At 47.3% G+C, this 12516-nt stretch overlaps 1 protein-coding gene across 2 annotated transcripts in view; it reads left to right on the top strand.

The window, feature by feature from the left end:
- The window catches only part of LOC110487776 (actin filament-associated protein 1-like 1), a 71434-nt gene that overhangs the window by 27783 nt on the left and 31135 nt on the right, over positions 1-12516 (top strand). For both annotated transcript variants that reach the window (XM_036943285.1, XM_036943284.1), the window contains exon 2: positions 8876-9001. In XM_036943285.1, the coding sequence (XP_036799180.1) occupies positions 8876-9001 (126 nt within the window). The remainder of the gene's footprint in view (positions 1-8875; positions 9002-12516) is intronic.

Genomic DNA, 12516 nt, shown 5'->3' with positions numbered 1-12516 from the left:
ATGGTTAAAGTACAAAAGGGAAAATAAACAAACATAAATATAGGTTGTATTTACAATGGTGTTTGTTCTTCACTGGTTGCCCTTTTCTTGTGGCAACAGGTCACAAATATTGCTGCTGTGATGGCACACTGGGAGTTCATCAAAATTGGGTTAGTTTTCAAATTCTTTGTGGATCTTTGTAATCTGAGGGAAATATGTATCTCTCTCTCTCTCTCTCTCTCTCTCTCTCTCGCTCTCTCACACACTCACACACACACAAACACAATTAGCTTTTTAAAATGATAAACCTGGATTAGCTAACACAACGTGCTATTGGAACACAGGAGTGATGGTTGCTGATAATGGGCCTCTGTTCACCTATGTAGATATTCCATTAACAATCAGCCGTTTCCAGCTGCAAAAGTTCTTTACAACACTAGCAGTGTCTACACTGTATTTATAATCAATTTAATGGCCAAAAATTGTCCTTTTTTAAAAAAAACAGGAAATGTGTAAGTGACCCCAAACTTTTGAACGGTAGTGTATGTTGAAGAGGGTGGGGCTGAAGCTGCATCCCCGTCTCTCCCCACGGCCCTGTGGGAAGCAAAGTGTGTTTTTTTGCCAATTTTAACAGCACACTTGTTGTTTGTGTACATGGATTTTATAATGTTATAATTTTTTACCCCCAACACCACTTTCCATCAATTTCTATAGCAGACCAAATTGAGTTGAAGGCTTTTTTGAAATCAACCAAGCTTGAGAAGACTTTGCCTTTGTTTTGGTTTGTTTGTTTGTCAATTAGGGTGTGCAGGGTGAATATGTGGTCTGTCATACGGTAATTTGGTAAAAAGCCAAATGACATTTTGCTCAGTACATTGTTTATGCTGAGGAAATGTTAGTCTGCTGTTAATGATAATGCAGAGGATTTTCACATTGGGGTTATTGGGGTCAAATGTGTCCCCACTTTTGTGGATTGGGGTGATCAATCCAAATATTGGGGAAGAGCTAAGCATGATGTTAAAAGAGTTTAAGTATAGCCAATTGGAATTTGTTGTCTGTATATTTTATCATATCATTGAGGATACCATCAACACCACAGGCCTTTTGGGGTTGGAGGGTTTGTATTTTGTCCAGTAGTTCAATGTAATTGGCCAATCCAGTGGGTTCTGGTCATCTTTAATAGTTGATTCTAAGATTTGTATTTGATCATGTATATATTTTTGCTGCATGTTCTTTGTTATAGAGCCAAAAAGATTGGAGAAGTGGTTTAACCACACATCTCCATTTTGGATAGATAATTCTTTGTGTGGTTGTTTGTTTAGTGTTCTCCAATTTTCCCAGAAGTGTTTAGAGTCTATGGATTCTTCAATTACATTGAGCTGATTTCAGACGTGCTGTTCTTTTTCCCATAGTATATTTCTGTATTGTTTTAGTGATTCACCACAGTGAACTGTCCCTTCCTCTATCAAGGATGAGTGCCAGCAAAGACAACCAGTTGGTTGACTTGGCAGGCCTTCTCTCTCTCTCTCTCTCTCTCTCTCTCTCTTGCTCTCTCTCTTTATTCCCTCCCTCTCTCCATCTATGCTCTCTCTCTCTCTCTCTCGTTCTCTCTCTCTTGCTTGTTCTCTCTCTCTCTCTTGTTCTCTCTCTCTCTCGTTATTCCCTCCCTCTCTCCATATATGCTCTCTCTCTCTCTCTCTCTCTCTCTCTCTCTCTCGTTCCTCTCTCTCTCCATCTATGCTATCTCTCTCTCTCTCTCGTTCTCTCTCTCTCTTTATTCCCTCCCTCTCTCCATATATGCTATCTCTCTCTCTCTCTCGTTCTCTCTCTCTCTCTCTCTCTCTCTCTCTTTATTCCCTCTCTCTCTCCATCTATGCTATCTCTCTCTCTCTCTCTCTTTATTCCCTCCCTCTCTCTCTCCATCTATGCTATCGCCTTCTCTCTCGTTCTCTCTCTCTCTCTTTAGTCCCTCCTTCCCTCTCTCCATCTATGCTATCTCTCTCACATTCTCTCTCTCTCTCTTTATTCCCTCCCTCCCTCTCTCCATCTATGCTATCTCTCTCTCTCTCGTTTTCTCTCTCTTTATTCCCCCCTCTCTCCATCTATGCTATCTCTCTCTTTCTCAATCTCTCTCGTTCTCTCTCTCTCTCTTTATTCCCTCCCTCTCTCCATCTATGCTATCTCTCTCTCGTTCTCTCTCGTTCTCTCTCTCTCTCTTTATTCCCTCCCTCTCTCCATCTATGCTATCTCTCTCTTTCTCAATCTCCCTCCCTTCCCCCCTCTCTTTCACAGTTAGGCCATTAGACCACATTACCTCCCTGGTTGGTCAATGTTTCCTGCCAGGGCCAGCTGTAGGCCATGGACTGGGAAACGAATCTCTTTGCTTGGTGGAAGACAGCATGTCAACAATTCCTGTTTCAGTGACTAAACACACACACACACACACACACACACACACACACACACACACATGCTGGTGGGAGTGCCCTGTAGCTGAGAAGAATGTGTGTATCTAGTAGGTGTATCAATAACAAATCGTGTCTTGGTGTTTCACTGCTGTCCCCCTGGTTCAGGAACTCAATGTGTTTCACTGCTGAGTCCTCCTGGTTCAGGAACTCAATGTGTTTCACTGCTGTGTCCCCCTGGTTCAGGAACTCAATGTGTTTCACATGTTTGACCCAGTGGGTTCGAACCTGGCTCGTCTGACTGTTTCCTAAACAGCACCCTATTCCCTACGCAGGGCACTACTTTTGACCGTGGCCGTTTGGGACACAGTCCGAGTGTTTGGACATTGAAAATTTGTTTTGGGTCTACCCAGTTTCCTTTTGATTTTAACTGACCTTATCAACATAATCAACTTTCATCACTGGAACATGCAGTCTCCCACTGGAACGTAAAGCCTCCCACTAGAACATACAGCCTCCCACTGGAACATACAGCCTCCCACTAGAACATACAGCCTCCCACTGGAACATACAGCCTCCCACTGGAACATACAGCCTCACACTGGAACATACAGCCTCCCACTGGAACATACAGCCTCCCACTGGAACATACAGCCTCACACTGGAACATACAGCCTCCCACTGGAACATACAGCCTCCCACTGGAACATACAGCCTCACACTGGAACATACAGCCTCCCAATGGAACATACAGCCTCCCACTGGAACATACAGCCTCCCACTGGAACATACAGCCTCCCAATGGAACATACAGCCTCCCAATGGAACATACAGCCTCCCACTAGAACATACAGCCTCCCACTGGAACATACAGCCTCCCACTGGAACATACAGCCTCCCAATGGAACATACAGCCTCCCACTGGAACATACAGCCTCCCAATGGAACATACAGCATCCCAATGGAACATACAGCCTCCCAATGGAACATACAGCCTCCCACTGGAACATACAGCCTCCCACTGGAACATACAGCCTCCCAATGGAACATACAGCCTCCCAATGGAACATACAGCCTCCCACTGGAACATACAGCCTCCCAATAGAACATACAGCCTCCCACTGGAACATACAGCCTCCCACTGGAACATACAGTCTCCCACTGGAACATACAGCCTCCCACTGGAACATACAGCCTCCCAATGGAACATACAGCCTCCCAATGGAACATACAGCCTCCCACTGGAACATACAGCCTCCCACTGGAACATACAGCCTCCCACTGGAACATACAGCCTCCCACTGCAACATACAGCCTCCCACTGGAACATACAGTCCTCCACTGGAACATACAGCCTCCCACTGGAACATACAGCCTCCCACTGGAACATACAGTCTCCCACTGGAACATACAGCCTCCCACTGGAACATACCAATGGAACATACAGCCTCCCAATGGAACATACAGCCTCCCACTGGAACATACAGCCTCCCACTGGAACATACAGCCTCCCACTGGAACATACAGCCTCCCACTGGAACATACAGCCTCCCACTGGAACATACAGCCTCCCAATGGAACATACAGCCTCCCAATGGAACATACAGTATTCATGATTCACTGAACCACCGCTACTGCAGACAGAACTGATCAACTGTTATTCATTCAAAACCTGAGGTAGAAGACTGAATGCTGGCGTGTAGTTAACATGTTTGCTATGTGTGTGACTGAATGCTGGCGTGTAGTTAACATGTCTGATATGTAGAAGACTGAATGCTGGCGTGTAGTTAACATGTTTGCTATGTGTGTGACTGAATGCTGGCGTGTAGTTAACATATCATATACAGTAGGTAGAAGACTGAATTCTGGCGTGTAGTTAACATGTCTGATAGGTAGAAGACTGAATGCTGGTGTGTAGGTAACATGTCTGATAGGTAGAAGACTGAATGCTGGTGTGTAGTTAACATGTCTGATAGGTAGAAGACTGAATGCTGGCGTGTAGTTAACATGTCTGATAGGTAGAAGACTGAATGCTGGCATGTAGTTAACATGTCTGATAGGTAGAAGACTGAATGCTGGCGTGTAGTTAATATGTCTGCGACTGAATGCTGGCGTGTAGTTAATATGTCTGCTATGTTTGTGACTGAATGCTGGCGTGTAGTTAATATGTCTGCTATGTGTGTGACTGATTGCTGGCATGTAGTTAACATGTCTGATAGGTAGAAGACTGAATGCTGGCATGTAGTTAACATGTCTGATAGGTAGAAGACTGAATGCTGGCGTGTAGTTAATATGTCTGCGACTGAATGCTGGCATGTAGTTAATATGTCTGCTATGTTTGTGACTGAATGCTGGCATGTAGTTAACATGTCTGATAGGTAGAAGACTGAATGCTGGCGTGTAGTTAATATGTCTGCTATGTGTGTGACTGAATGCTGGCGTGTAGTTAACATGTCATATACAGTAGGTAGAAGACTGAATGCTGGCGTGTAGTTAACATGTCTGATAGGTAGAATACTGAATGCTGGTGTGTAGTTAATGTCTGCTATGTGTGTGACTGAATGCTGGCGTGTAGTTAACATGTCTGCTATGTGTCTGTCCCCTAGTGAGTTTATTCTGAGTGCTAGACATCTCCCAGGATATGTCCCAAATGGTTCCCTATTTCCTTGGTGCACTCCTTTCTACCAGTACCAATAGGACTCAGAAGTAGTGCACTACTTTCTACCAGGACCAATAGGATTCAGAAGTAGTGCTCTACTTTCTACCAGTACCAATAGGACACAGAAGTAGTGCACTACTTTCTACCAGGACCAATAGGATTCAGAAGTAGTGCTCTACTTTCTACCAGGACCAATAGGACTCAGAAGTAGTGCTCTACTTTCTACCAGGACCAATAGGACTCAGAAGTAGTGCACTACTTTCTACCAGGACCAATAGGACTCAGAAGTAGTGCACTACTTTCTACCAGGATCAACCGGACTCAGAGGTAATGCACTATGTAAGGGACAGTGTGTCATTTTTATTTTGTTTATTTATTTGACCTTTATTTAACCAGACAAGTCAGTTAAGAACACATTCGTATTTATAATGACAGCCTAGGAACAGTGGGTTAACTGCCTTGTTCAGGGGCACAACGACAGATTTTTAACTTGTCAGCTCGGGGATTCGATCCAGCAACCTTTCAGTTACTAGTCCAACGCTCTAACCACTAGGCTACCTGCCTCCCCCCTCTAACCACTATTTGGGACGCAGAGAGAGTAATCACGATATAATCACTAATGTCAACCAGAGAGAACTGACCGGCCGTGTGTGTGAACAGTGTTGCTTCCTAACTTTCCTGATGTGGTCCTCCAATGGGCTTAACAACCCACTGTCAGACAACTATATCATACAGAGAACTGACAGAGAACAACTGGTCAGAGAGTGTGTGGGCATGTGTGTGTGGGGGGGGGCATGCGTCTGTGCATATATAATCTATCTTCTCTACCCATCCGGTTATCTTCCATCTTTATGAAACATGGAGATCCTCACACACTGTCTGAGTAGCTGGCACATGAAATCAATTCAGACACAGACACAGCCTATTATTATACTGTGTGTGAAGAGAGAGGAGACCATAGGAGAGGGAGAGAGGAGATCATAGGAGAGGGGAGAGAGGAGACCATAGGAGAGTGGAGAGAAGAGATCATAGGAGAGGGGAGGGAGGAGACCATAGGAGAGGGGAGAAAGGAGACCATAGGAGAGGGAGAGAGGAGACCATAGGAGAGGGAGAGAGAGGAGACCATAGGAGAGGGAGAGAGGAGACCATGGGAGAGAGGGGAGAGATTAGACCATAGGAGAGGGAAGAGAGGAGACCATAGGAGAGGGGGAGAGGAGATCATAGGAGAGGGGAGAGAGGAGACCATAGGAGAGTGGAGAGAAGAGATCATAGGAGAGGGGAGGGAGGAGACCATAGGAGAGGGGAGAAAGGAGACCATAGGAGAGGGAGAGAGGAGACCATAGGAGAGGGAGAGAGGAGACCATGGGAGAGAGGGGAGAGATTAGACCATAGGAGAGGGAAGAGAGGAGACCATAGGAAAGGGGGAGAGTAGACCATAGGAGAGGGAGAGAGGAGACCATAGGAGAGGGGGAGAGAGGAGACCATAGGAGAGGGGAAAGAGGGGACCATGGGAGAGAGGGGAGAGATTAGACCATAGGAGAGGGAAGAGAGGAGACCATGGGAGAGAGGGGAGAGATTAGACCATAGGAGAGGGAAGAGAGGAGACCATAGGAGAGGGAGAGAGGAGACCATAAGAGAGGGGGAGAGAGTAGACCATGGGGGAGAGGGGAGAGATTAGACCATAGGAGAGGGAGAGAGGAGACCATAGGAGAGGGAGAGAGGAGACCATAGGAGAGGGAGAGAGGAGTCCATAGGAGAGGGAGAGAGGAGACCATAGGAGAGGGAGAGAGGAGTCCATAGGAGAGGGAGAGAGGAGTCCATAGGAGAGGGAGAGAGGAGAGGGAGAGAGGAGACCATAGGAGAGGGGGTGGAATGTCTTGGCCTAGACCACTCTTTCTCACAGACATTGAATGGGCATCTGGTTTCCCCTACACAGATGAGACAGAGCAGAGAGAAGGATGAGGTAGATTACGAGAGAGAGAGAGAGAGAGAGAGAGAGAGAGAGAGAGAGAGTTGTACAATGAGCTCATGGTTAGTCCAGGTCACTGTGTCTGTAGGTTCACAGACAGACCTGCTCTCAGGAGCATACACCTGCATGCAGAGCTGTAGGTTTATTTCCGTTGTGTTCTGAAAACAGGGAGCGGTCTAGTCCCATGTGAATAATATACTCCTGAAAGCTGACTGGGCTTTCAAATCACATCACGTTGTATTGGTCACATACACATATTTAGCAGAAGTTAATGCGGGTATATTGAAATGCTTGTGTTCACCATGATGGTATGTTTCTACGTACTGGACATACGGAAGGGTTTTCCTGCATTTCCCCTATCCCTTAGAGAGACAGAGATCCCTTAGAGAGACAGAGATCCCTTAGAGAGACAGAGATCCCTTAGAGAGACAGAGATCCCTTACAGAGACAGAGATCCCTTACAGAGACAGAGATCCCTTACAGAGACAGAGATCCCTTAGAGAGACAGAGATCCCTTAGAGAGACAGAGATACCTTACAGAGACAGAGATCCCTTACAGAGACAGAGATCCCTTAGAGAGACAGAGATCCCTTAGAGAGACAGAAATCCCTTAGAGAGACAGAGATCCCTTAGAGAGACAGGGATCCCTTAGAGAGACAGAGATCCCTTAGAGAGACAGAGATCCCTTACAGAGACAGATATCCCTTAGAGAGACAGAGATCCCTTAGAGAGACAGAGATCCCTTAGAGAGACAGAGATCCCTTAGAGAGACAGAGATCCCTTAGAGAGACAGATATCCCTTACAGAGACAGAGATCCCTTAGAGAGACAGATATCCCTTAGAGAGACAGGGATCCCTTAGAGAGACAGAGATCCCTTAGAGAGACAGAGATCCCTTAGAGAGACAGAGATCCCTTAGAGAGACAGAGATCCCTTAGAGAGACAGAGCTCCCTTAGAGAGACAGAGATCCCTTAGAGAGACAGATATCCCTTAGAGAGACAGGGATCCCTTAGAGAGACAGAGATCCCTTAGAGAGACAGAGATCCCTTAGAGAGACAGAGATCCCTTAGAGAGACAGAGATCCCTTAGAGAGACAGAGATCCCTTACAGAGACAGAGATCCCTTACAGAGACAGAGATCCCTTACAGAGACAGAGATCCCTTACAGAGACAGAGATCCCTTAGAGAGACAGAGATCCCTTAGAGAGACAGAGATCCCTTACAGAGACAGAGATCCCTTACAGAGACAGAGATCCCTTACAGAGACAGAGATCCCTTACAGAGACAGAGATCCCTTACAGAGACAGAGATCCCTTAGAGAGACAGAGATCCCTTAGAGAGACAGAGATCCCTTAGAGAGACAGAGATCCCTTAGAGAGACAGAGATCCCTTACAGAGACGGAGATCCTTTAGAGAGACAGAGATCCCTTAGAGAGACAGAGATCCCTTACAGAGACAGAGATCCCTTAGAGAGACAGAGATCCCTTACAGAGACAGAGATCCCTTACAGAGACAGAGATCCTTTAGAGAGACAGAGATCCCTTAGAGAGACAGAGATCCCTTAGAGAGACAGAGATCCCTTAGAGAGACAGGGATCCATTAGAGAGTCAGAGATCCATTAGAGAGACAGAGATCCATTAGAGAGACAGAGATCCCTTACAGAGACAGAGATCCCTTAGAGAGACACAGAGGCAGGAAGGGAGGGGGGCAGAGATGGACCAGAGAGAGACAGAGGCATAAAGGGAGGGGGGCAGAGATGGATCAGAGAGAGGCACAGAGGTTGTTTACGCTGGGTCGATTGACCTCTGTCCTCTCCATCCCTGACCTTTAACCTCTGATATCTAACCTCTGACCTCTTCCTTAGCGATGGAGGTCCTGGTGACGGAGCTCAACGTTCTGCTGAAGCTGCTGGACCATGAGACTCTGAGCTCTCCAACTGAGGAGAAGAAGACCTCTGTTAGGAACCTTCTGAAACATCTACAGCCCACAGGTAGGAGACTAGAGACAGACAGCTAAAGCCCATAGGGAAGGATACTACAGACAGACAGCTACAGCCCACAGGTAGGAGCCTACAGACAAACAGCTACAGCCCACAGGTAGGAGACTACAGACAAACAGCTACGGCCCACAGGTAGGAGACTACAGACAGACAGCTACAGCCCACAGGTAGGAGACTATAGACGGGCAGCTACAGTCCACGGGTAGGAGACGACAGACAGACAGCTACAGCCCACAGGTAGGAGACTACAGACAAACAGCTACAGCCCACAGGTAGGAGACTACAGACAAACAGCTACGGCCCACAGGTAGGAGACTACAGACAGACAGCTACAGCCCACAGGTAGGAGACTATAGACGGGCAGCTACAGTCCACGGGTAGGAGACGACAGACAGACAGCTACAGCCCACAGGTAGGAGACTACAGACAGACAGCTACTGCCGACAGATAGGAAACTACAGACAGGCAGACAGCTACAGCACACAGGTAGGAAACTACAGACAGGCAGACAGAGAGACAGCTACGGCCCACAGGTAGAAGACAGACACACAGTCAACAGATACAGATGAAGTGACCCAGGTCTGGGACAGACAGGTATAGACAGGTAGGAACAGACAGACAGATACAGATGAAGTGACCCAGGTCTGGGACAGACAGGTATAGACAGGTAGGAACAGACAGACAGATACAGATGAAGTGACCCAGGTCTGGGACAGACAGGTATAGACAGGTAGGAACAGACAGACAGATACAGATGAAGTGACCCAGGTCTGGGACAGACAGGTACAGACAGGTAGGAACAGACACACAGTCAACAGATACAGATGAAGTGACTCAGGTCTGGGACAGACAGGTACAGACAGGTAGGAACAGACAGACAGTCAACAGATACAGATGAAGGGACCCAGGTCTGGGACAGACAGCTATAGACAGGTAGGAAAAGACAGGCAGATACAGATGAAGTGACCCAGGTCTGGGACAGACAGGTAGGAACAGACAGACAGATACAGATGAAGTGACCCAGGTCTGGGACAGACAGGTATAGACAGGTAGGAACAGACACACAGTCAACAGATACAGATGGAGTGAACCAGGTCTGGGACAGACAGGTAGGAACAGACAGACAGATACAGATGAAGTGACCCAGGTCTGGGACAGACAGGTACAGACAGGTAGGAACAGACAGACAGATACAGATGAAGTGACTCAGGTCTGGGACAGACAGCTATAGACAGGTAGGAAAAGACAGGCAGATACAGATGAAGTGGCCCAGGTCTGGGACAGACAGGTAGGAACAGACAGACAGATACAGATGAAGTGACCCAGGTCTGGGACAGACAGGTATATACAGGTAGGAAAAGACAGGCAGATACAGATGAAGTGACCCAGGTCTGGGACAGACAGGTAGGAACAGACAGACAGATACAGATGAAGTGACCCAGGTCTTGGACAGACAGGTATAGACAGGTAGGAACAGACACACAGTCAACAGATACAGATGGAGTGAACCAGGTCTGGGACAGACAGGTATAGACAGGTAGGAACAGACAGACAGATACAGATGAAGTGACCCAGGTCTGGGACAGACAGGTACAGACAGGAAGGAACAGACAGACTGATACAGATGAAGTGATTCAAGTCTGGTACAGACAGGTAGGAACAGACACACAGTCAACAGATACAGATGAAGTGACCCAGGTCTGGGACAGACAGGTATAGATAGGTAGGAACAGACAAACAGATACAGATGAAGTGACCCAGGTCTGGGACAGACAGGTATAGACAGGTAGGAACAGACAGACAGATACAGATGAAGTGACCCAGGTCTGGGACAGACAGGTACAGACAGGTAGGAACAGACACACAGTCAACAGATACAGATGAAGTGACTCAGGTCTGGGACAGACAGGTACAGACAGGTAGGAACAGACAGACAGTCAACAGATACAGATGAAGTGACCCAGGTCTGGGACAGACAGCTATAGACAGGTAGGAAAAGACAGGCAGATACAGATGAAGTGACCCAGGTCTGGGACAGACAGGTAGGAACAGACAGACAGATACAGATGAAGTGACCCAGGTCTGGGACAGACAGGTATAGACAGGTAGGAACAGACACACAGTCAACAGATACAGATGGAGTGAACCAGGTCTGGGACAGACAGGTATAGACAGGTAGGAACAGACAGACAGATACAGATGAAGTGACCCAGGTCTGGGACAGACAGGTACAGACAGGTAGGAACAGACAGACTGATACAGATGAAGTGACTCAGGTCTGGTACAGACAGGTAGGAACAGACACACAGTCAACAGATACAGATGAAGTGACCCAGGTCTGGGACAGACAGGTATAGACAGGTAGGAACAGACAGACAGATACAGATGAAGTGACCCAGGTCTGGGACAGACAGGTACAGACAGGTAGGAACAGACAGACAGATACAGATGAAGTGACTCAGGTCTGGGACAGACAGCTATAGACAGGTAGGAAAAGACAGGCAGATACAGATGAAGTGGCCCAGGTCTGGGACAGACAGGTAGGAACAGACAGACAGATACAGATGAAGTGACCCAGGTCTGGGACAGACAGGTATATACAGGTAGGAAAAGACAGGCAGATACAGATGAAGTGACCCAGGTCTGGGACAGACAGGTAGGAACAGACAGACAGATACAGATGAAGTGACCCAGGTCTTGGACAGACAGGTATAGACAGGTAGGAACAGACACACAGTCAACAGATACAGATGAAGTGACTCAGGTCTGGGAGAGACAGGTATAGACAGGTAGGAACAGACACACAGTCAACAGATACAGATGAAGTGACTCAGGTCTGGGACAGACAGGTATAGACAGGTAGGAACAGACAGACAGATACAGATGAAGTGACCCAGGTCTGGGACAGACAGGTACAGACAGTTAGGAACAGACAGACAGATAGAGATGAAGTGACCCAGGTCTGGGACAGACAGGTACAGACAGGTAGGAACAGACAGACAGATACAGTAAAGTGACCCAGGTCTGGGACAGACAGGTAGGAACAGACAGACAGATACAGATGAAGTGACCCAGGTCTGGGACAGACAGGTACAGACAGGTAGGAACAGACAGACAGATACAGATGAAGTGAATCAGGTCTGGGACAGACAGGTATAGACAGGTAGGAACAGACACACAGTCAACAGATACAGATGAAGTGACTCAGGTCTGGGACAGACAGGTATAGACAGGTAGGAACAGACAGACAGTCAACAGATACAGATGAAGTGAACCAGGTCTGGGACAGACAGGTAGGAACAGACACACAGTTACAGATGAAGTGACCCAGGTCTGGGACAGACAGGTATAGACAGGTAGGAACAGACACACAGTCAACAGATACAGATGGAGTGAACCAGGTCTGGGACAGACAGGTATAGACAGGTAGGAACAGACAGACAGATACAGATGAAGTGACCCAGGTCTGGGACAGACAGGTACAGACAGGTAGGAACAGACAGACT

The sequence above is a fragment of the Oncorhynchus mykiss genome, chromosome 14, assembly GCF_013265735.2.
Source record: "Oncorhynchus mykiss isolate Arlee chromosome 14, USDA_OmykA_1.1, whole genome shotgun sequence".
In the NCBI taxonomy this organism is placed as follows: Eukaryota; Metazoa; Chordata; class Actinopteri; order Salmoniformes; family Salmonidae; genus Oncorhynchus; species Oncorhynchus mykiss.
The sequence above is the reverse complement of the archived record's forward strand: the minus strand, read 5'-3'. Positions and strand labels throughout refer to the sequence as shown.